Source organism: Ambystoma mexicanum, chromosome 10 (assembly GCF_040938575.1).
Source record: "Ambystoma mexicanum isolate Mex_15411 chromosome 10, UKY_AmexF1_1, whole genome shotgun sequence".
Lineage (NCBI taxonomy): Eukaryota > Metazoa > Chordata > Amphibia > Caudata > Ambystomatidae > Ambystoma > Ambystoma mexicanum.
The window spans coordinates 534,365,948-534,391,394 of NC_090932.1; the positions used below are offsets into that span (position 1 = coordinate 534,365,948).

Sequence of the window (25,447 nt, forward strand, 5' to 3'; positions counted from 1 at the left end):
GGCACGGGCAGCTGTGGCTGCATAGGAGCCAGGAGCGCTGGAACCGAGGGCAGAGTAGCCATGGGTGCCAGCAGCAGAACCTGTTAGGCAGAAACCTGTGCAGTTCCCTTAGGGACCACTGCAAAAGATTTAGGACTGCACATGGTTGGCAGTAAACCCAATTGGTAGCAGTCTGTACCACCCAGATTTACTTGGTAGCTGTGGCTGAGCCGTCAGACTTCTCTCAAGATGAGTTAGGCAGTATATAGAGTATACACAATAGGTACAGAGATAAAGTAGCACCAGCAAACACTGATCAGAGCTTTGGTGTAAAAGTATATAATTATTTAAAGACACACTTGTAAATTACACTAGCACAAAAAAGAGGTAAGTAAATTCAACACACGGTCACTATTATATATATATATATATATATATATATATATATATATATATATATCCCTAATTACTTATTAGACAAGTCTTAGTGAGAAACACCACTTATTTTCAGACAGAGGTGAGCGCTTAACATAAGATGGCACTCTAATAAATTATTAAAAAGGGAGGGAAAAGGCAGAGTTACGAAAGCACACAAATCTCAATACTTTTCAAAGAACCACAGTGAGGCAGGTTAGGCAAAGTCTACTGGAGAGCAAGGAAGTTCAAATGCCAGGCCCCACTCTTAGAGAGCAAGCGAAATGTGTCCAGGATCACACAATGGGGTTATGCCCAAAGAGTCTTTGTAGATAGTTCACAAAAGATTGTGATCAAGGCAGGAAAAGTTAGTTAACAGCCCCCAGGCTAACCCAGGTTAGAAAGTCGAGGATTTACTGTCACCCTGAACGATCTGTCGCAAGGGAAGCCAGGCGGGACACAGTACCTGAAATGGGAAGAACGCTCCAGCGGGGGCAGTTGTTCCTTGCAGCTGTCAGTGTTTCGTCCAGAGGAAGAGGCGGTCTCGACGTGGAGGAAAGATGAAGGTCGTTGCACTGCTAGGGAAGAAACCAGCCGCAGAGTTTCCCGGTTACAAGGTACTATCCTTTTCTTCGCGGTAGTGGTAAACCGTGGTATTCCGGTTGCCGGGGTGCTTGGCACGGGCAAGGCAGCCACGAGATGATCCAGGAAGGCGAAAAGACGGGCAAACTGGTTATCCCCACCAGTCAAAGAAAGAAGACTCTCCAGGCTGGAGATCTCCTCTGTCGTCGGGAAAAGTGGTGAGACGGTTCAGCAGGTCTCCACCGGTGGTGTCGTCGTTGCAGGTCGGCTCGGCTTCTCCCTCGGATTATTCATGTCCTGTGGAGACTTCTGAAATTCCAGTTCCCAAAGCCCTGCTTTTATGCAGAAAACCCCCATTCATTCAGCCTAGCGGTCACTAAAACATGCTAAGTGGTTGGGTCAATCATACAAGAGTGCGACTTGAGTTGCCGAGGCAACTCAGTCCAGGGTGTCTAAACCCCCTCCCACACCCCCTGTGGTACCCAGAGTGGCACCACTTTTGGAGGCTTCTGTGGAGAAGCCCGCCAAAAAGTGGAACAAAGGGCTCGACTTGGGTTGGAGTCACAGAAGCGAACACAAACGCCATTTTGGAACCAGGTTTCGGCAAAAAATACCAACCAGTGAATTTATATTAATTTAATAAACCGGCGGTATTTTAAAAAGTGGTAGCCTCGAACAATGGGAAAATCCCATAGGAATATATTTGCGGTCGACTATATAAAGTAGTATCCACTGCCACCAGCCAAAACTCGGTCGGGGGGACTGGACAGTGCCCCCTCGAACAACAGACCCCGGGGCAATCGAATTGCCCCGACCAGTACGCCCACAATATGATGGTTTGTACTGGTTCTGTTCACAATTTTAGACTAGTAAAGCCAATAGTGACTTTACATGCCCTGGGAGACAATAGTCAGTCCCAGGGTATGGAGTCTATGTTTGGGGGTTGCTACGACACCCCTGCGTTACTGCACGGAGGGTGCTGTGTAACCCACATATCAAAAACACATGAAACCCTATGGGGTAAAGGATCCCATAGCCCATAGAATACATACAAAGTCAACGGAGCACCTCAAATTATGTCTAAGAGTGGGAGAAAAAGTCTCACTCTCATCAAGAGAAAAAAATAAACCCCAATAATCCAGCAAAGCTGCTGGGGGACTCACTAGGTTTGGGAAATCAGCCTTTACAGAGAATTCTCCCTAACAGAACCAGAGCAAGCATGTCCTTAATCACATCTTTAAGGATGACCCCCCATCCTCCATCTGCGCAGACCTCATGAGGGTCATAAGCTTTTCAAAAGACCTGTCCTTGCAGACTGGTCGAGCGCCCGGAGGCGTGGGCATGGGCGCGGGGCCCTGAGGGTGTTGAGGTCTGGACACACTGCCTTACTGTCTGCGGGGTGAACCTGTCCTGTGACCAAGAAGGGTATGCTGTGGGCCATGTGCCTGGTGACGACCAGTTGCATCTGGAAACTCATTCCCCTGCCTGCTCCCAAAAAGGGGGAATGGTGTTGGACGATCCGCCATTTTATCTGGCCCGGTGGCCATCTTGATGGGCTGCATGCCACGTGCCTGCGCCGTGGCGCTTGCCTCACTGGGCCCGGCCTCTTGCAAGACCCTTGGTGGTCGAGGTTGAGGCCTACCCTGCACCTCAGGACAAGGCCTGGAAAGCGGATTGCCCTCGGTTGTGCCACCTGTAGTGCTGCGTACAGGTGCCCCCTCAGACATTTTTCTGGTACTAGGGTGTGGCCACTCGGGCGTGAACCCGGTATCAGAACCTTGCAGTCCCTCAGTGCCTACACCAGTAGTGTCTCGCGAGCCCTCGGCCTGATGGCCGGTAGCTGTAGTAGCCTCAGAAACTGCACTGGTACGAGAACCTGAAAGGCCCCTCCCGCTCTTGGGCTTACTGGGAAAGGAGTCTCCTTTGCTGGGTGCGGTTCAAAACAGTGCCCCCACATTGGGCCTGGATTTGTGTCTGACGAATTCCTTCAAGTCCTCTGGAGGCGACCTTCCGAAGATCTCCCTCCATTGAGCTAAGCTGTTCTTAATAGCACAAGGTGTGCACGTCACACGTGGTACAGCCCTCCCAGTTGTGGTTGGGCTGTTAGGGAGAATTTTCAAAAATGTGCTAATTCCTCCCACCATAGAGCCCTCCAGCTCTTTTGCTAAAGTTTGGGACTTTGAACTTTTCAAATCAATGTGTTTTTCTGCATTTGTTTCCTATGGTTATGGAGTCTAACCAATCTCCCTGTATGCGGACGACACACTTTTGTATGTTCGTGAGCCAGAAAAGAATATCGCTCCACTTATGGCGGAGATTCGGGAATTTACTGCCCACTCGGGATACTCCATAAATAAGGCAAAGTCCGAAATATTCCCACTTACACCGGCAACCACATGCCCCAACTCTATATGCGGACTCAAATGGTCTGAATAATGCATTAGATACCTAGGGATACTTGTCTCGAGAGATAAACGCACGCTATACACAGATAACCACAAAAAACGCGCTACAGGCCCTGAACACCAAATTGCTGTTATGGGACCGCCTTCCGATACCACTGCATGGGAGAGTTGTGGTCCTTAAAATTATAGTCTTGCCCAGGCTGCTATATCTCTTTGTTAACTTCCCCATATGGCCGGGCTGAACCTTCAATAGGCTTGGATCAATGGCGACAGGCTTTCTTTGGAATGGAAAAACCCCAAGAATAGGATGGGAAAAACTGATTGAACCATACTCTTCAGGCGGCATAGCTGCACCTGATTTTGAATTGTACTACTATACTGCCCAAGCCCAATTCTCGAGATACTGGTATGATGAAACCGATGGGCCCCCACACGTGGCGATAGAACTCACCACGCACTCCACAAATATACAGTCTGTGATATTTGACACACGCTACAGAGACACATGTGAGTTTAACCCGGTGAGCTGCACAGTTGGTGCGTGGAGGGCCATATTTAAAAAACTAGGAGTGGAGTCCCCCTATAACCCAGAGATTCCCCTTTGGAATTACACTGGCATACCACCAACGCATGACAGCGGCTTGCACAAGGCTTGGGACCCCAATGAGGAGATGAAGCTGGGTGACCTGTTCATTGACGGGAGGTTTGCGACCCTACAGAAAATCACTGGGGCATTTGGAGGGGGTCCACTTAGGGTGCTTCAATACTATCGCATGAGATTTTCAGAAACAGTGGGCACCCTTTCCCGAGGAACCCCCTACTCATCCTTGTATACAGCTGGTGATGTCCAGGGACAGTCTGGGGATCTCAAGACTATATGCTGCATTCCAAGCACATTCCCCCTCGACTAACCTGGTTAAAGTTAAATGGGAGAGGGATCTGCAGGTCTCCATAGATGATAAAACCTGGGACAGATACTGTTCACTCACCAAACTGGTCTCCTTGAACGCTGGCCTACGCCTGATCCAGTTTTAAATTGTACACTACACTCCATCCAAAATAGCAAAGTTTGCGCCGGATGAGTCCGGAGAATATCCCAAATGCAAAGCAAGTCAGGCTGTTGCATTCCACATGTACTGGGGGTGCCCGATAGTGGCGGGTTTCTGGAAGGAGGTGGCGGAGATGCTAGTAGAAATCACACAAGTTCCCCTTGCACTAACTCCGCAGAAATATCTGTTTGGGGACATAGGCAACTGCTCTGAAAAGGTCAGAAGACTGTTCAAGGTTTCATGTGCAGTGGCCAAAAAATGCATTTTACAGCAGTGGAAAGGTACTGGCCCACCCAGCATGAAACATTTCCTTTGGGAACTGACATATGTGAACGAAGCTGAGGAGCAGTTTGTCCTCACCCGCCCATCGGCAAGCAGATATATGGGGACCCTTCAGAATGTACTTGTGTGACATGATTTCGGATGACGAAACTATGTAACCCTTGATACCTCAATGATATATATAGTATGTGATTCGCCTGTACTGTGGTAACAATGTAATTGTGCTGTGCATCTTTGTGGCCACTAATAAAAAGAGTTATAAAAAAAAGACCTTCTCTGGGATAAACTACTGTTTCCCAGAGTAAGTAAAGTGAAATTGACTTTACTAGTATTTTAAATTCCTAGACCCAGCACACCCTATCTTACAATAGAGTGCTGGAGGGGTTACCCAGTATCCCCCTAGGTCTAGATACTCATGTAGCCGTCAAATGCTGCCCTTTCCTCTCGAAATGGCTGGTGGCAGTGGTTTTACAACAAACTATCATGATTCTTCCCGACCGCGAACAATGGTAGCGTTAAATCTCGAGAGCCATGTTTTTCAAGATGGTGTCTGAGCCCCCTTTGTTTAAACCGGTCCTGGTCGTCTTTGTTCACCATTTCTTTGTGGAAAGGTCCTAGAGTTTTGCTCTGCGCACCAAACCAGGTTTGGTTCCTTTGTTTATTCACCTTTGGTGGGCTTCAGGAATGAAGACCGCCTCTGGCGCTTTAGTGTCTGGGGTGGGCTGGAAGTGAGGGAGGTGCCCGAAACTCCCTGTGCTTAGTCTCCGAGGAGACCGAAATGCACTGTGGCGATCGGCTGGCAGACTCTTCTGTTGAACTCAAAGTATCTGCACTAAGAAATTGTAATCCTTTTATGTTCTGAACCTATTCCTTTTTACTCCTCCTTCAAAGTATTCTGAATGCCATTTTGCTCCTCCTTCAAAGTAGTTTGAATGTCTCAAACATAACGAGTATAGTACTGAAGTTTATTAGTGTGTGATATTTAAGTGCTGCCTTCCAGTGAATGTTTTATAACTGACTGTTGAATAAATTAATAAGTGTTTAACCAAGAAACCTTACGTGTAAGAGTTTATTTGAACACCTGTGATTGTAGACCTCTGTGTAACATCATTACAGCTCACATTCCCTCTTAATATAAGCCTGGCTGCTCAGTTTCGCTACCAAAAACTGTAGTACAGACGTATACCAAAGGTTGGTTTTGCTTACACCTGTAGTCATAGTTGTGTGTAGTGGTTCCAAAGGGTACTGCATACAAACTCTGCCTAACACGGGCCAAGGCAGCGGAGGCAGAGAGCGTGAGGGTGAGGGTTGGACATAGGGAAGGACCCTTCGCAGGCTGGACACCTGCTGAGGCCCGCTGACCGACATGTGCTGGGGAGGAGTGTGGCGCCAGAGGACAGAGTATCTGATTGAAGACAAAGCGAACAAGACAGAAAAAAGACACGACTGCGTGGAATTACTAGGCCGGACTAATCCAGGCGCGCTGGTGAAAGCGGTCAGTTCCAGTCGACACGGGAAAGAGGACCGAGGAGTAGCGCCTGTAGGGGGAGTCAGGTGAGCGCATGCTCCCAGGGCTGCGCCCCCTTGCACATCTAAATTTAAAGGGGAAGATGATTTTTCTTTAGAAAAGGTTACGTTTCCCGTCCCTAGTGAAGGACGCCCATCCAGTATGGAGGAACGGGACGTAGGAGTACTTCAGAGCATGAGCAACGACCTTCGAGTGCAAGGCCCTTACAGCAAGTGACAAAGGCTTGGGAAAAAACACAGGTAACATCAAAGGCTTGCTGAGATGGAATTCTGACTGAACCTTTGTCATGAAGGAGGGGTGCGAGCGTAGCACCACCCTCGAGACGTGTAAAGTCAGATATGGCCATTGCAGGATAGGGCCTGGATCTCACCCACACTCCTGGCAGAAGTGATGGCCACAAGGAAAGCAGTTTTCCACAAGAGGAACTTGAACGTGGCCTGATGCAAAGGCTCAAAAGGGACTCCCATGAGCCTCGTCAGCACCACGTTGAGTTCCCACGTCGGGGCAGAAGCCTTCACCGGCGGGAAAGATCCAAACAGTCTTTTGAGGAACTCCTTGACCAGACTTTAGGACCAAATAAAAGATCTTCCTGGAGACCTGGTGGGGCGGGAGACCCGCCAAATGCACCTTGATAGAGGCGTGCGCCAGCCCAAGGACAAAAAATATGGAAGAATCTGCAGGGCTGTGACCCTCAGCGGGGTGATCTTCTGCGACCAGCACCATGCAGCGAAAGAACTAGTTACTCTTACCTTGTAACGTTCTTTCGATGGGATGTTCCTCCGACGTATTCCTTATCTTAGATAGAAATCCTTCAGCTTTGCTGGCCTCGGAAAATTTTTTCGCCAGAGGGCGCTGCGCGTCGATGATCGCCGAGTCGATGACCCTCGACGGCCTCCGTGCCGACGTCGACGTCATCCTGCCTATAAAGGCCGCGCGCAGCGTCCGTTGCTCAGTTCCGTTTTGTAGTCCCCAGTAATGTTTTTGGATTAGACTAATCACCTTGAAGGAGCATAGGCTGCAAACCCACAGGAAGTCATACTGCGGGGATGGATGGGAGGGTCGATAAGGAATACGTCGGAGGAACATCCCATCGAAAGAACGTTACAAGGTAAGAGTAACTAGTTCTTCGAAGGGATTGTGTCCTCCGACGTATTCCTTATCTTAGATAGACTCCCATAGCAGTGGTATTGTGACTGGAGGCGGGAGTAATAAAAGTTATGTTACCCTTCCAGAATGGACAGAGTGTAACACAGCCTTGCCGAATCTAGTTTCTTGACTAGAGGAGGAATCCAGGCTATAGAATTTGGTAAATGTATGTGCGGACGACCATGTGGCAGCCGCACATATATCTCGAATTGGCACCCCTCTTTGAAGGGCTGAGGATGTTGCGATACCCCTGGTAGAATGAGCCCTTAGATTTTGAGGAGGCTCCTTTCCTGCCAATTTGTAGCACTCCAGAATGGCTAAAATAATCCATCTGGAGATGGTTTGTTTTGTTATTGGAAGGCCCAACTTATGTCCTGCATAACCTACAAAGAGTTGGTCTGCTTGTCTGATCTTAGCCAATCTGCTGATATAGAAGCTCAAGGCTCGCTTAGGGTCCAGCCTGTGCAGTCTCTCTTCCTCCTTCCCCGGATGAGGAGGAGGGTAGAAAGAAGGTAATATAATCTTCTGAGTGATGTGAAACTCCGAGACTACCTTCGGGAGGAAGTTAGGCTTCACCTGAAGAACAACTTTGTCCTTGTAAAAGATTGTATGTGGAGGTTTACACGATAAGGCTTGCAACTCGCTAACCCTTCTAGCAGATGTCAATGCTATTAGCAAAACAGTTTTGAGGGTGAGAAGCTTCAATGAACAAGAGTGTAGTGGTTCAAAAGGGGCACCCTTTAGGAAGTTTAAAATTAGGTTTAAATCCCATAAGGGAACTTGAAAAGGTTTCGGGGGATAAACATTAGTTAATCCTTTTAGGTATTGTATTACCAATGGAATTTTGAAGTATGAAGGCTCCTCTGCAGTGCGCTTAAAGATTGATAGCGCTGCGAGATAGCCCTTAATTGTGCCAACCTGTAGGCCTGAATTAGCCAGGTAAAGTAAGAATGACAACACCATAGGTGTACCACAAGAAAAGGGTTCAATATTCTTTTCTCTGCACCAGCTGCAAAATTTGTTCCAACGGCAGCGGTATAGAGTTTTAGTTGCCGGCCTTCTGGCCGAAAGCAACACCTCCATAACATCATCCGGAAGGTCCCAATCCTTGTACCTCAACCTTTCAGACACCAAGCGTGAAGGTTGAGGGTCTTGATGGCTGGATGGAGAACCTGACCTTCCTTCTGCGAGAGAAGATCCTCTCTGTATGGCAGTCGAATTGGAGGGCAGATGGACATGTCTAGAAGGTCCGGGTACCACGTTCTCCTGGCCCAATCCGGGGCAATTAGGATCATGGTCTTCCGAAACCTTCTCAACCTCCTGATCATTTGAGGAATGACAGGGACCGGAGGGAACGCGTACAGAAGTGGGAACTCCCAGTCCACTACGAACGCATCTCCTAGAGCTCCTCTCGGGGGAAATTCCCTTGAGCAAAATCTGTCGCACTTCCTGTTGATACTGGTGGCGAACAGATCCACTTGAGGGGTTCCCCAAAGGGCGAAGATCTCTTGAAGGACTTCCTGAGCTATCTCCCACTCGTGAGAGACTGTGCTCTGCCTGCTCAGAGCGTCCGCTGTCAAGTTCTTCTCTCCGGCTAGGTGAATTGCCGATAGAGAGATTCCTTCCTGAATTGCCCAAAACCAGAGCTGCATCGCCTCTCTGCACAGTGGTAGTGAGCCTACGCCTCCTCTTTTGTTGAGGTAGTGCATGGCCACTGTATTGTCCGTCATTATTAGGACGTTTCTTCCCCGTACAGACGGCAGAAAAGCCTTCAGCGCTAGTCTGATGGCTCTCAGCTCCAACAGGTTGATATGTAGTCTGGACTCCGATGGAGACCAACGACCGCTGATGGTCAAGTCGTTGGCGTGAGCTCCCCACCCCGTGAGTGAGGCATCCGTGACTACTGTTATCTCCGGCCATGGTTGCCAAAACATTTCTCCTTTCAGGATGTTCTCCCGACAGGCCCACCACTGAAGGTCTCGGGCTACTTTGACCGGGATCCGAAGGAGATCTGTCATCCTTCCTGAGAACTGTGACCACTGAGTTCTCAGTGCCCACTGGAGGGATCTCATTCTCAGGCGAGCCTCCGGCACGAGGAATATGCAGGATGCCATGAGGCCTAGCAACCTCAGAAAGTCGTAGGCTGGGAGATATTGGGCATTCTGAAATCTGATGACCATCTGCAGAATATCTCGAGCCCTCACCTCTGGTGGCAAGGCTTTTCCCAGGGAAGTGTCCAGGACTGCTCCAATGAATTGGAGTCTCTGTGATGGTATCATCTGTGACTTCTTTAAATTGAGGGAGAAGCCCAGCTTGTGAAGGAAGTGGCAAACATAATCTAGTTGTCTCTGAGCCTGTTCCGAAGATACAGCTCTGATCAACCAATCGTCTAGGTAAGGGTAGACATGAATCCCTTCCCTCCTTAGACTTGCAGCCACAACCGACATTAGCTTGGTAAAGACCCTCGGGGCGGAGGTTAGCCCAAATGGCAGAACTCGAAATTGATAATGAGAGCTGCCAATTGCGAACCTCAGGTATCTCCTGTGCCTGGGATGGATCGGCACATGGAAATAAGCGTCCTGGAGGTCTAGAGATACCAACCAGTCCTGAAGCTGGAGGGCCTGAAGGATCTGAGAGAGAGTCACCATCTTGAACTTGTCCTTTCGGAGGAATTTGTTCAATTCCCGTAAGTCTAAGATGGGTCTCAGTCCTCCGTCCTTCTTCGGTATTATGAAGTAGGGGGAGTACCAACCCTTGTTCCTTTCCGCTACAGGTACCAGTTCTATGGCACCTTTCTCTAGCAGGTCTAAAACCTCCTGCAAGAGGAGCGGATCTGGAAGCTTCAAAGGGTTGTTCCCCGGTGGATGACTCTGAGGGATATGTAGGAAGGGCAGGCAGTAACCTTGGGCCACTGTCTCCAGAGCCCAAGCATCTGACGTAATAGCCTGCCATTCCGTCAGATGGTGAGTTAACCTGCCCCCTACTGGTGTTCTGTGAGGGGAGACCTCAGAGTGGTTTTGAAGCGGCTGATGCAGTTGCCGAAGGTAAAGTGGCTCCTGCTCCTGCGGGTGCGGCTTTCTTTCCCCTACCCCGTCCACCACGGGTAAATCTTCCTTGGCCTCTTTGAGCCGGTCGTCCCCTGCCCCTTCCATATGAGGAATAGTAACGAAAGGACCGTCCTCTCCACGATGATCCCGAAGGACGAAAGGTATTCTGACGGATAGCAGCTCCCAATGACTTGGCTGCTGCCTTGGACGTTTGCAGTTTCTCCAAACTGTCATCCGCCTTCTTTCCAAAGAGGGTAGAACCGTCAAAGGGCATATTCAAAAGCCTGGTCTGCACGTCAGAGGCAAAACCAGACTTCCTCAACCACGCATGCCTGCGGATTGTGGTACTTGCCGCCATGGCCCTGCTGATACTGTCAGCAGAATCTAGGCCAGTTTGTAGGGTCTCGCACATCGCATCTTTACCATCCCTGATGATGTTTAAAAATGCGTCCCTTTCCTCTCCTTCTTGGAGGCAGTCAGCCGCTGATGAAGCGCACTCCCAAAGGGTGTGGCTGAACCTAGCGAGCGTACAGGTCGCGTTAATAGACTTTAACGCCATGCTACAGGCAGAAAAAACCTTCTTAGCCATGGCATCATACTTTTTGTCATCCCTATCCTGCGGAGCAGTGGGGTATGCAGATGTGCTGCCTGATGAGGTTGCAGCCTGTACAACCAAGCTCTCAGGAGTAGGGTGTTTTGACAAATATTCAGGGTCAGAACTAGCCACCCTGTATTTTGTTGACAGTTTTTTATTTACTGCCGGGATAATTTCTGGCGTTTCCCAGTTTGTCAAAATCCTTCTCTGTAGAGCAGAGTGAAATGGAACCACAGGATCCTCCTGTGGGCCCTTGTCCAGTATGTCAGTGAGGTCATCCTGCTGAAAGGCAGGAGAAGGTGCAGACCAACCCATAAATTCTATGATTCTAGACATCAGAGCTCTATATGGAGTCTCCGCATGTTCTCCTGGGTCTGGTTTGATAAATTCTGCTTCAGGAGAAGTGTCCAAGCCACTAGCTTCCTGAAGTGCATCCTGAAGATTTTTTAATCTTCCTTCCTCAGAGGCGAAAGTCTCTGGCTCTGGTGATGTGGTCCTCTGTAAATCAATATCTTGGTCTGAATCCTCCCTTTCCTCAAAAATCGAGGTTAAAGGGGGATACATTGGTTTTTGGAATGGTATAAACCCCATTTCCAATGCAGAAGGAGCCATCATCACAGGCCTTGAAAACGTCGATGTCGTCGACACCGACGTGAAAGTACTCGAAGGCGCCGTGAAAAGCGTCGAGAAATGTGTACTAGGCCTCGAAGAACTCGAAAGGATCGGAGTCTTGCTCGAGAACGACGTCGACGTTCTCGGCGTCGAGTCGGAGGTCTTTTGTCTAACCGTTGGCTGTGGAGTAGCCGTGGTTCTTTCCTTCACCGGCGTCGATATCGGCGTCGACGTCGGCGTCGACTCGATCGACTGATGCGCCGATGAATCCTTCGACAACGGCGTCGATGGCGCCGACCTCTGTTTCGAAGGAGTTTTCGACGATGGCGTCGATGATGCTTTATCTCCCGATGGCTCGAGGCGCTTTCGGGTTGACTTTTCCGCCGGGTACTGCGACTCGCGGCGTTTAGATTTTTTGGGTTTTTTACCCGGGGTATCACCCTCAGCTGTCTTCGAGGGGGACGAGGCCGCTTTCTCGAAGACGCTTAGCATCTTTTTCCTGAATTCCTCCCACTCAGCTTGCGAGCTGCGTTTTGTGGGGCAATGAACTCTCTCAGGAGAACTCGACGAAGATGACGAAGGGGATCTCCTACGTCTCTTCTTCGAGTGTCTCGATGTCGACGAGTGGTGGGAGCCACTTCGTGATCTAGATCGAGAGTGTTTTTTATGGTGAGGAGACGAACGTCTCGACTCTACCGAAGAAGCTTTCGAGGAAGTTAAAGTTGACCTACCTCTCTCGAGCTTCCCCCTACGCTCCTTCAAGGCTTTCGCCGTCATGGAAAGGCATTCCTCACACTCCGAACTCTGGTGCGTGATTCCCAGACACCACAAACAGACCCTGTGAGGGTCCGTCAACGACATTTTCTTCCCGCAGTCTCGGCACTTTTTGAAACCGGACCGAGGGGTCGTCGGGTCGGAGGAGGATGCCATCGATATCGAGGTAAATAGTAGTTATTATATACGTTATCTTGACGAGAACTGAGCAACGGTGTTCCGAGGCACAACGAAGCGCGGAAAAACGGAACTGAGCAACGGACGCTGCGCGCGGCCTTTATAGGCAGGATGACGTCGACGTCGGCACGGAGGCCGTCGAGGGTCATCGACTCGGCGATCATCGACGCGCAGCGCCCTCTGGCGAAAAAATTTTCCGAGGCCAGCAAAGCTGAAGGATTTCTATCTAAGATAAGGAATACGTCGGAGGACACAATCCCTTCGAAAGCTTCCACTTGTGACCGTAGCACTTGACAGTTGACAGCATGCTGGCTTTGGAGAGGACCTCCTAGCAGTCTGTATCCTCCGAACTCTAGGGCTGCAGGAGCCAAGCCCTTAGGTTGAGCGATCCTGGGACATGGTGCAGGATTGCAGAGCTTTCTCTGGTGAGCAGATCCGCGACCACCAGCAGCTTGACCGGAGTAGACACGGACAGGCTGAGAAGGTCTGGGTACCAGATATGCCTTGGCCTCGCCGGGGCGACGAGTATCATCCAGCGTCAGCACTGAGTGAATTGACTCATAGCAGGAGACACAACGGAGGGAACGTGTACAGAAACAGGCCTTCCCATGGGAAGGAGAACGTGTCCCCATGCTCCTCAGCTGGTGGAACCTGCTGGCAAACTTATGGCATTCACCGCCGTCAAACCGATCGATCTGGGGTTTGCCTCAATTGATGAAGATGCAGCCCACTTGGTTCTGTTGAAGTTCCCACTCATGGCAGGAGCGCAACTCCCTGCTGAAGGTGTCGGAGATGGTGTTCTTGACTCCTGCCAGGTGGAAGGGGATGAGGAACATCTCTTGTCCAATGGCCCAGTGCCACATTTCCTGCGCCTCTGAAGATCACTGGGGATCGAGTGCCTCCCTTCTTTCTGACGTAGAAAATTTGTGGTGGTGTTGTCCATGAAGATCCTCACCACCTTGCCCTTCAGGGATGAAAGGAATGACTTGCAGGCCCAGAACACTGCTCGTAGCTCCAGGATATTGATGTGCAGATGTTATTTAAGAAGATTCTAAGTGATCCGACCGCGGCTGATTTTGCCAGGGCAGGAATATTTGCATGAGAAAGGTGCGAACTACCAAAAGTTTGCACCTTTCTCATGCGCACACACTTACATACTACGGGGCTGCAGGGGTTTCTCACTCAACCCCGCTCACTATACTGTAAAGTATAGTGAGCGGGGTGTTGCGGGGTACAGCCCCCAAAGTCTTTTTTTTACTTACCTGTAATGCCAACACCAAAGGTTCGAACTTTTGGTGTTCGAACCTTTGGTGGTAGCATTTTTCAGTAGTTTTGTACGGTCGGACCTTTTTTTTCGGTCTGATCGTACAAAACCATTTAAGAATTGGTGCAGTCACACTGTGGGAGACTACACAGCACTTATCTGCTTGGTATTAGGTAACCCACCTTTTGGTATAGGTCTGTACTACACAAGTTGGTAGAGTGACTGAGCAGCCAGGCCTATCTTAAGAGGGGTAAACGTGAGCTGTAGAGCTGTAAAATTGAAATCCAGAAATACAAGTAGCCAAGTAACACTCAAGTTTTCAGTTATAAATAGTTATTTAATGTCAGTTTTAAATAAGCATTCTTTAAAAAGGCAAAAGATTCTAACAATACGAATAAACTTTGAAATTACTTTTTATAATCAAACAAGCCAATGAATAATCTTTGGATATGCTTCATACATTTCTCCTACACTCGGCGGTGACTTCAATGACAAGGATAGTATTTGCATGTATACATTACACTAGCATACTTTGCACAGAGTTGTAGAAAGGAAAGGTTAAGGGAAGCAAAAAGGTTAGAGCAGGTTATCAGAAAATGTGAGGACAACTGAATCTTCCAATGAAGTCTAGATAAGCCTTCCCCAGCAGTAACAGTGTTTAACAAGCTACAACCTATGGAGGGACAAGCAAAATCAAAGTCAATGGATTTAGAAGGGTGCCTTTAGGGAGTCAGGATAGACAGTCTATGGATCTGATGCACTTCTTGGATAAAAAGTTTGGCACAAAGTTAGAGAGTTCAGAACAATCACTTGCAGGGACTCATGCCTGTGCAAAGGCAGTTGAAATCAACTCTGAAATTAAGTAGGTGCAAATCTCAAGTGAGACAGCACAACTGAAGGCAAGAAGGTAAGTACCCCCAAGCCCAAACGGTACCTCTGATTAGAAGAAAAGGTGGAACAGCTGGATTCCATCTTGCTACATACAGCCAAGCAGACCCTGGTTACTGAGCCTGAGTCGTGGGGACAAGAGGGAGAACGTCTGAGGGCTCATGTTGCTGTACTCGGGAAGGTCGTCAGCAGCTACAGGCTCTTTTCGTTTCAACGGCCCTTCGCGGTTTCAGTGCTTGGTAAACCGCACTGATTCAGAAAACTGGACACCAGTTGGACTTTCCGTGATCCCCGGTCCGGTACTCTGGTGAAGGGACTCTGGATCGGGCTGTCCTACTTCTGGAGGGTCCTTAGGAGACTCCTGGAGCTTTTGGCTAGATTTGTTCAGCGGCAGACGTTGCACTCTACTATGGACTCTACTCCTGGCGTTGGGCTTCAGCAGCGACGGAGAGGCACAGCAAATCGGGGATGCGCCAAGTGGAGTTCCTTTCGGGGTTAGTTGGTCCCACTAAGCCAAGAGGAGAAGTCATTCCTGAGGTGAAAAAGGAGGTCAGAACAGCAGCAGGGCTTCATTCACGGTCTCCTCTTTCGGATGTTCTTCCAGTGGTCGACTGCCTACAGTCCCAAAACCCTTGCCTTTTAAACAGGTTTCTCCCATTCATGCACAGCCTAGTCTGTAAATTAAACAGCAGGGGGGCTGTCCTGAAAGGACAGCCAGCCAATTGGTACTAGTTTTATTCAGGCACTCGTAGAGACAAAGGACAGGGGAGCTTAGGGACCCTCCCTCACATCCTGTCCTCCCAGACACACTGGACCCAGGGGCAGGAAGCCCGGCAAAGGCAAGACAAAAAAAGGTCTAAAATCTGTCTCAACACAGAGTAAAAGCCAAGAAAGAACTCCCAAACAGAAAATGGCGAGAAAAGACGACATACATCATTTTGACAAAATGGTCACCCATGGGTGCTGTAGTGCAGCTGAGGGTTCAGCCTGCGGTAGAAAAGCACAATGATAGGAAAAAGTAAACCACTGCCACCAGCCATTTAAAGTAGTGAGGGGGAACAAAAAATGTTCCAAGAGAAAGTAGGGTAAGGGGCTACTACTAAGTAACCCCCCCGGCATTCCACATAAAATGGGGTGTGCTGGACCTACAAAGAGAAAAGGTAAGCAAGATTAATTTCACCTTACTATTCTTGGGAACAGTAGTTCACCCAGGAAAAGGTATTTAAAACCTTATGGGAAATCCAAAGGATTTTTCAGTGACACTGCACTGAAGGCGCTGTGTGTCACCATACAAAAAGCAGATGCCTATGGAGTTTGTCAGAATCCCAAAACTGTGAAAACACAAAATCCAAATCAGGGAAAAACATGTGTGAGAAAAAGGTCCCACTCACTCAGGAGTTAAAATTAAAAAGTATTAAGTCCAGCAAAAGAGATGGGGGTCTCTAAGGTGGGAGGAATTTAGCACAGAAATGACAATTCTCCCCAACAACCACCTCCTGAAAGACTTGGAATGGCCTCTGTAGGCATCCTGCGTAGTGGACCAGGAGGGCCGACAGTATGAGGAATCCCCACCGAAACCTTTAATTGAACTGTCAGACTTTCCTCCGTAGGCGCGAAAGGAAGAGCTGTGCTGTTGGAGTATCCAGGACATGAGCCGTATCCTTCTTGATGGCCTGCAAGTACTTGCTCACAGCCTTTCTGGAAGAGGTTAACCCTCAAGGGCATGTCCAGTACGCTCGTCTAGACCTACTGGCGGAAACTGGTGGCTTTCATCCAGCCTCAATGACAGAACCAGACATCATTCCATCTGCCAGAATCCTGTGTCGGCGATGGCCAGGGCCACTATGATGGCATGGTCCAAGGCCACTTCACCTTCCTGCAGGAGTGCGATCGCCTCCACCCGCTTGTCGACGGGTAGGAACTCCAGAATCGGGGCCATCTTGTACCACAGTTCCCTGTCGTACCTGGCCAGGATCACCAATGTGTTGGCTGTCTTGATGGTCGACACCGGAGTAAATGACCTTCCTCCCCTTGGCGTCCAACTTCTTCCACTCGCTGTCTACAGGGACTGAGGATGATGACGTGGGGTTAGACGACCTCTTCCTTGCAGCTGCTGACGCCAAGTCAGGCGATGATTGCGACCGTAGGCAGTTGGTTGTTGACTCCGGGACACTCAGTACTTTTTCTCCAGCCTATCCCGCTTGGCCAGTCCGTAGAAGGATTCTTCAGGAGTGCTAGGGCTTCCTGCCCACAAGACGTCCAGGAGGGGCACTGCCATGATGGTCTTCTTGACCTCACGCCTCTGGTATAGGCCCTCCTTCTTGGTCTCTTTGGTCTTCAGCTGGAAAAGTTTGGAAGCTTTGGCGATCATGGCATGAAACTACTCCACCTCATCCGCTTGTGACGATGTTGACATCATCAGTCGTCACTGTGGCTTCTCCTGTCCCTGTGTCCATCAGGGGGGAGGGCAACTGGCGCGGGTGTGGTGGCTGATGCAGGGGCGTCAGATGGCGCCTCCTCTTTTTAGCCAGAGACTAATCCGAAGATACAGGGGCCCGGGCCTGCAGCATCTGCGTCTGGATTTTTGACACCAGCGTCTGTAGGGTCGAAAGGATGTCCATGGACACATCTCTCGGCTGAGCAGGCGTGGGTGGCTCACTATACCCCATGCAGTTGTTGCTGCCGACATCCTTCACGTTCTCATGGGCCGTGTGCAGGGACTCATGGTCTTCGTCCGAGGACGAAACATCCATGTCTTCGGGTACAACCTGTGGTTGGCCTGGGAGATCGTGTCTCCCCCCGCCCCCCACGTTTTGCACCCTTAGGGGTCTGAACCAGGTTCAGCAACATCATCCTCTTGTCTGGTGTGCCAGCAGCCTTCACCTCTGCCCCAGCTGAGGCCTCCCACCTCGGGGGCAGGGACACCCTGGGCGCATTAGGGGCACCCCTTCACAGCTTCAGCCCCTTTGGCCTTCGAGAGATCAGCCGCCACCAGCTCAATCGTCAACGAAGACGATTCTCCTGCGCTGCCAGGGCCTTCTTAGGCAGGTCGGATGTCTTTCTCCACCCTAGGCTTCTCCCGCAGCTTAGCCGGATTGGGCAACTTCCTTTCTAAGGAGGAGCTTGATCGATGATTGGCGATGGAGGCAGATGGTGACATTGATAAGCCCTGCCCATCGCAGGACCAGCTTGTGCAGCGACCCTGATGGATGCTGACTCGAGGTGCTTGGCCTCGTCTTGGGCCCCCACGGAAGGAGCGCGCTCAAAGGACTTAGAAGCCTGCTCTTCGAACCCGCTGGTCCTAGGTGAGGCATGACTCAGATTAGGACACAGGGCAGACTACAGTGTTGATCCTTCATCGTTCTCTTGGAGAAGCCGAGGCAGATCTTGCAATCTCCTTCTTTGTGGTCCAGGTGAAGGCAGTAGAGGCATTGAAGGTGTTTGTCCTCCACAAACACGTTTCGCAGGCCACATATGGTACAGAGTTTGAAAAAGGAACTTCCTTCTTCCTCTGGGGAGGTCGTGGGTGCGGAGTAGGCCCGAAGGCCTTCTGGAAAATTTCGATTAAAGTTAGACAATCCTTGCCCTTGCAGGGCGTTGAAATTCACCGACAAACGGATCCCTGCTTGTCGGCAGATGGAGAGAAGAGCACACCGGCCATAGTTCGACAAAAATAGAACTTTTTCTTGAAAAAGCGCAAAAAACATAATGGCTCGAGTACAGTGATTGGTTAAGAGGAGAAATACATTTTCTAAGTTAAAGTGAAACGTTTACCTTTACCAAGGATTCCCTGCCTGACGATGGGGAATATTCATGAGCATGTGAATCCATGCCAGACCCCATGCTGGAGAAACTCTAAAAGGGTAGCAGGGGCAGGGGGACTTTAGAAGATCTCTCTGGAATATAAAGTGGTCAGAGATCCTAACAAGATTAAAAAAATCAAAAGGCATATGGGTCCATAGAAAGTGAGCACAGAATCATCCAAAATCAAATTCTATTTTAAGGTACTCCATGGTAATTCTTCAATAAAAGACTATTAGCAGATAGGAATGAAAAAAGAACATCTTCGGGTAAATCCTCCAAGGGTCAACTCTGTTAAGCACTCCATGTAACCTTCAGTAACCTAAGCACACCTTGAATTCATCCATGATCTTGCGGACAGCCTTGCCCCGACCTCCGATAATGCGGGCATGGATGCGGTGGTCTAATGTGATGTCCTCCGAGACCATCTGTTCCAGATTGCCCACAATCTTCATGATTGCTTCACGTGCAGATTCTGTGTTCCTTTCATACCCAGTGATGGTAATCTGGTCCTAGCATAGAAAAGAAGAGGGTGTTTTAATGACAACTTTGAGAGAGAATCTAACAATTAAGTAAAAGTAGCACAGATGAAGACCTCAAAGTAAGGTACAATGACTAGTAGAAATGCTGGGTCAGCAAATGATACCACAGCAAACAGCAGATGATAGATAGGACATCTAAAATACAGATGTTTCAGACCCTACCTGTATACCAAGTTAAAAATCGCTAGACTAGAGGTTCCCAAATCACTGTTCTACACACCCCGGCTCAAGTTATGCGTCCACCCACCCATTGCATTCCCCCTGCAATAAATTCCTACCTGATTCTCGTCGTTCTTATCAGGAAACTGGATGTTGACTTCATGATCTGTACGGATTTGAGTGATTACAGCTCCCTTCCTACCAATGATTTTAGGATGATACTTGGGATCCACAGAGACTATGAGTTTGAAACTTCTCAAGGCCTGAAACATAAAATATGGGTAAACTATTAAGTTACTTGCATTCTTAGAATACCAAATACTGAAAATGAGTCAGATCACACGCATTGCTGTAAAGAGTCAAGTCAAAAAGTTGGGAGTAATGTGCAGTCCTCAAACATAACCAAGTTAGTGATTTACAATCACACACAAAACAAAGCTGGTAAGAAAGGGACAATATTCAGGATGTGAACGGACAATTAACAGTTTGTAATTCATTATTAATGTGGTGTCTGTTCCAGGCCTAAGGTAGGTTTCTTAAATGACATTTGCTAGTATCCCATTAAAAACAAAACTAACTTGGTATGACCATGCCAGAAGAGAATGTGGGCTTTCTGGCAATCCACAAAGCCTTCTTAAAGGCAGAAAGAGTACCATGAAGTTTCCAGGAGCAGTGTTAGGGAGAATCCTCATAAATGTGCTAATTCACTACACCTTAGAGACCCCCAGCAACTTTGCAGGATTTTGAGGACTTGATTTCTGTACCTGGAGATGGTGCAAGCCTTTTTTCCCCCCACTCTCTCATGTATTTTGATGTGCATTTTACTCGTGCTCTCCGATTATGGAGTGGTCTAAAACTCCATAGGCATCTTTTCATTTGTGTCACACAGCACCCTCAGTGCAGTGACACAGGGAAGCCTTTTAGGCTGTCCCACGGTTTAAATACCTTCTCTGGGATAAACTACTGTTTTCCAGAGAAAGTAAAGTGAAATTGACTTTACTAGTCTTTTCAAATTCCTAACCCAGCACACCCTATCTTACAATAGAGTGCTGGAGGGGTTACCTAGTATCGCCTATGTCTAGAAACTCATGTAGAAGTCAAATGCTACCCTTTCCTCTCGAAATGGCTGGTGGCAGTGGTTTTACTAACTACCATGATTTTCCCGACCGCGAACACCAGTAGTGTCAAGATGGCGTCTGAGCCTACTTTGTTTAAACAGGTTGTCCCGGGAGGATAGCTCAGCGGCAGCGTGCGCGTCTTGGAAGCAAGACGACACGAAGCAACAACAGGTTCGATCCCGGGGTCCGCGCTTAGAAACCTCTGGGTGTTTACGCGCGTTATAAATACGTAACTAAGACAAAAAAAAAACACAATTACGCAACTAAGAAAAACAAACAATTCCTGTAACAGCGCCTCGATGCCTGCGGGCTGTGTGAGCGCTTTATAAATGTTAAATAAATAAATAAATAAATAAATAAATAAAAGGTCCTGTTCTTTTTTCGTCATTTCTTTTTGGAAAGGTCCTTCTAGAGTTAATCTCTGCGCGTCAAACCAGGTTTGGTCCCTTTGTTCCTATGCCTTTGGCGGGCTTCAGAACTGAAGACCGCTTCTGGCGCCCAAGCGTCTGCGATGGGCAGGAAGTGAAGGAGGTGCACGAAACTCCCTGTGCTTAGTCTCCAAGGAGACCCAAATGCACTCTGGCGTGATTGGCTGGCTGACTGTCCGGCAAGGACAGCCACCCTGCTGAGTGAGTGGCAGCTAGGCTGGAATGAATGGGAGAAAACTGTTTAAAAGATGAGTCTCTGGGCTTGGAAGGCAGAGTAGACCACTGGAACGAAAGGACCGAAGATGAGCTGAAAGAGGAACGCTGCGGCAACTCCAGGACGGAACAAGTTACTTACCTGTAACTGTTGTTCTCCAGCATGGGTCTGGCATGGATTCACATGCTCATGAATATTCCCCGTCGTCAGGCTGGGAATCCTCGGTAAAGAAAAAACCAGTATCAGTTTCGTTTCTGATCTGTCTTTCGTAGCAATAACCAATCACTGGTCTCTGCGTCATACTGACCACAGCCAATGACTGCCCTCTACCTAAGCACCGCCTCTGGCAGCCATCTTCAGATTTGGAAGCACGTGAAGTGGCAGTATGACCAAGTGAAGAGCCGCAGAGGGGTAGGCGGGAGGGTTCGCATGTGAATCCATGCCAGACCCATGCTGGAGAACAACAGTTACAGGTAAGTAACTTGTTCCTTCTCCAGCATGGGGTCTGGCATGGATTCACATGCTCATGAATAAAGAATACATAGCAGTACACACATGCACAACCACGGGAGGTGGCAAAGGCTCAACATTAAGCATCACATCAACTCAACATTAAGCATCTTACCTCCTCACCAGGCTCACCTCAGGCGAACAGGTTGCGCAGCACTGCTTGGCCGACCCTGGACTCCTCCCTGGAATCCCGGTCGACGCAGTAGAATTTCGTGAAGGTGTGCGTCGACCTCCACGTAGCAGCCCTGCATATGTCCAGCAGGGGCACACCAGATAGGAACGCCGTGGTAGCTGCGATCGCTCTGGTGGAATGGGCTCTCGGACGGCCAGGCAGCGGTTGGTTTGCCAACCGGTGACAGTACATGATACAGCCGGAGAGCCATCTGGAGATGGAAGCCTTCGAGAGAGCCTTCCCCTGATTGACAGGTCCAAAGTTCACAAAGAGTTGTGACGTCTTCCGAAAACCCTTCGTGCGATCCACGTAGAACTTCAGCGCTCTAGCTACATCCAGCGAGTGCAAAGTCCTCTCAGCCGGCGACGAAGGCGACGGGAAGAACACAGTTAACACCAAGGGTTCGTTGAGATGGAAGTCCGACGGTACCTTGGGCATGAAGGAGGGGTGCGTCCTGAGCACTACCCTCGTGTCGTGGAAAGTCAAGTACGGGGCCTTGCAGGAAAGGGCCTGGATCTCTCCCACTCGTCGTGCGGAGGTGATGGCCACGAGAAAAGCTGTCTTCCACGATAGAAACTTCAACGGGGCCGAGTGCAGAGGCTCGAACGGAGGTCCCATGAGCTTGGTCAGCACCACGTTGAGCTCCCACGCCGGGGCCGGAGCCTTCACCGGCGGGAACGATCTGAATAGTCCCTTCATGAACTCTTTCACCAGACGATGAGACCACAAGGACGTCCGCCCCGTGGTTCTGGTGTATCGGGAGATCGCAGCAAGATGAATCTTGATGGACGCGTGTGCCAGTCCAGCTTTGGCCAGCGTCAGCAGGTACGGCAGTACTTGGGGAGCCGTAATCCGTAGAGGGTTAATCTTCTGTGCGTGGCACCAGACAGAGAACCTCTTCCATTTGTGTCCGTAGCATTTAAGAGTCGAGGACGCCCTGGCCTTTGCAAGAACCTCTCTGCAATCGGCCGGTATGTCGTATCCTCCAAACTCTAGCGCTGCAGGAGCCAGGCCTGCAAGTTCAGCGACTTCGGGTCGTGGTGGAGGATGGCGCCTCCTTCCCTGGAGAGTAGGTCTGCGTCCGCCGGCAGCTTGATCGGCGGGGACGCTGACAAGTCCAGAAGGTCCGGGAACCATATCTGCCTCGGCCACGCAGGTGCGACGAGGATCATCCTGCACCGTGACCTCTTGAGCTGGTTGACGAGCCGGATTAGCAGAGGCAAGGGAGGGAACGCGTAGAGGAACAGGCCCTCCCAGGGGAACGAGAAAGCATCGCCCATGCTCCTCGTCTGGGGAAACCTGCTGGCGAACCTCCGGCACTTGGTGTTCGTCGCCGTCGCGAACAGGTCGATCTGGGGTGTGCCCCACCGTCGGAAGAGGCGATCCACCAGATCCTGCCGTAGTTCCCACTCGTGGCACGAGCGCAGCTCCCTGCTGAGTGAGTCGGCGATGGTGTTTTTTATCCCTGCCAGATGAAACGGCACCAGAAAAATCCCTTGGGCGACGGCCCAATGCCACAGGTCCTGCGCCTCCTTGGACAGCGCTGGGGACCTGGTTCCGCCCTGTTTCCTGATGTAAAACATGGTGGTGGTGTTGTCGGTGAAGATCCTCACCACCTTGCCCTTCAGGGACGGAAGGAAGGACCTGAGGGCCCAAAACACTGCACGGAGCTCCAGGACGTTGATATGCAGGGACTTCTCCGTCGGGAGCCAGAGTCCCCTCGCGTGCAGATTTTCGGTGTGCGCTCCCCACCCTTCCAGGGAGGCATCCGTGGTCACAGTCTCCTGGTGGGCTGGGGTCTGGAAGTCCATGCCCGCCGTCAGATGCGCGCGGGTGCCCCACCACCGTATCGCTCGCCGGAAACTCTCGTCGAGCTTGATCCTTTCTTCGAAGCTGCCCGTCGTCTGGATCCAGCGCGCATCCAGGAATTCTTGCAACGGGCGCATCCGGAGCCTGCACATGGGAATGAGGTAGATGCAGGAAGACATCATCCCGAGGAGGGACTTGATGGATCTCACTTTGGCCGCGTCGGCCACCAGCATCCGTTGCACCTTGCCCAAGATGGTCCTGGTCCTCTCCTCCGACGGGGAGGCCAGAAGGGACACTGTGTCGAGCCTCGCTCCCAGAAACAGTGCGACTTGCGCGGGCACCAGGTGGGATTTGGTGTAGTTCACGGAGAATCCCAGGTCCGTGAGGAGTTGGACGGTCCTTGCCGTGTGGACCACGGCGAGCTCCTTCGTCTTGGCGCGGATGAGCCAGTCGTCCAGGTAGGGGTAGACGTGAATCCCCTCGCGGCGCAGCTGCGCCGCCACCGGTGCGAGGCACTTGGTGAATACCCTGGGTGCCGACCGCAGTCCGAAGGGAAGGGCTTTGAACTGGTAATGACGCCCTTGGACCACGAACCTGAGGAATTTTCGGTGCCCCTTTAGGATTGGAATGTGGAAGTAGGCATCCTCCAAATCCAACGACGACAGGAAGTCTCCTTCCTCCAGTTGACCCAGGACGTGCTGTAAGGTGACCATCCGGAACTTCTGCGCCTTGATGAACTTGTTCAGCCGTCGCAGGTCTAGGATGGGGCGCCATCCTCCCGTCTTCTTCTTCACGAGGAAGTATCGCGAGTAGACTCCGGAGCCCCGAAGCCTCTTTGGGACGAGTTCGATGGCGCCCTTTCTGAGCATCGCCTTTACCTCCAGGAGAAGTTGAGGGACGTGAAGTTCTCTCCTGGCCACGGGGGGGACGCGCGGGCACCTTCTTTGAAACTCGAGCGCGTGGCCCCGGGCCAGGGCGTCCAGCACCCAACGGTCGGTGGAGATGGACTCCCACACGCTGACGAAGCCCGCCAGCCGGCCTCCCACCGGGGTGCTTCGGTGGGGGCCCGACCCCACGGCCGGTTCAATCCTGCTTGGACGCGGCCTTGCCGCCTTGACCTCCTTGGCGACGACGGCGGGGTCCGCTAGACTTGCCTCGTCCTCTGTAGGCCTCTTGCGACGACGAGCGGGCCGCTTGACGGTAGGAAGCGAAACCGCCACCGGAACCTTTGGAGGCGCCCTTGCCTCCGCCGCTCCGAAAGGGCGTCCGTCGTTGCTGCAGGACTCCCAGGGCCCGGGCCGTCTCAGTATCCGCCTTGATGGCCTGGAGGGAATCGTCCACCGTCTTCCCAAACAGGTTGTTCCCGTCGAAGGGCATGTCCAGGACTCTGGTCTGGACGTCCTGCCGAAAATCCGTAGCTTTGAGCCATCCACGACGTCGAAGGCAAACGCCGTTGCCTAGCTGGCGGAACCCAGCGTCGGCGATGTCCGTCGCCACGGTGATGGCGTGGTCCGAAGCCACTTCACCTTCCTGGAGGATCTCAAGGGCCTCAGCCCTCTTGTCGTCCGGCAGAAAATCCAGCAGGGGAGCCATCTTGTACCAGAGCTCCCTGTCGTAGCGGGCCACGATAGCCAAGGCGTTGGCCGCTTTAATCGTCGTCGCTGCCGACGAGATGACTCTACGTCCCATAGCATCCAATTTCTTTCCCTCGCCGTCCGGCGGGGAAGTCGATGTGGAGGCCGCACCCCCCCCCGCTTTCTTCCTGGCCGCCGCGGAGACGACGGAGTCCGGGGTAGGCTGCGCCCGGAGGCATAGGGGGGCCGTGTCCGGGACCCGGTACTTCTTCTCGTACCGGTCTCTTCTAGCTGGCGTCGTGGAAGGGTTCTTGAGGAGGGAAAGGCCCTCATCCCAAATGTCGTCCAACAGAGGCACTGCGAGGACCGTCTTCCTCT

General features: G+C 50.8%; 1 protein-coding gene across 2 annotated transcripts in view; it reads right to left on the bottom strand.

Annotated features, from left to right (window-relative positions):
* The window catches only part of HDLBP (high density lipoprotein binding protein), an 829,415-nt gene that overhangs the window by 76,315 nt on the left and 727,653 nt on the right, over nt 1-25,447 (bottom strand). For both annotated transcript variants that reach the window (XM_069618106.1, XM_069618107.1), the window contains exons 24-25: nt 19,364-19,507; nt 18,876-19,055 (exon numbers count right to left, since the gene is read on the bottom strand). In XM_069618106.1, the coding sequence (XP_069474207.1) occupies nt 18,876-19,055; nt 19,364-19,507 (324 nt within the window). The remainder of the gene's footprint in view (nt 1-18,875; nt 19,056-19,363; nt 19,508-25,447) is intronic.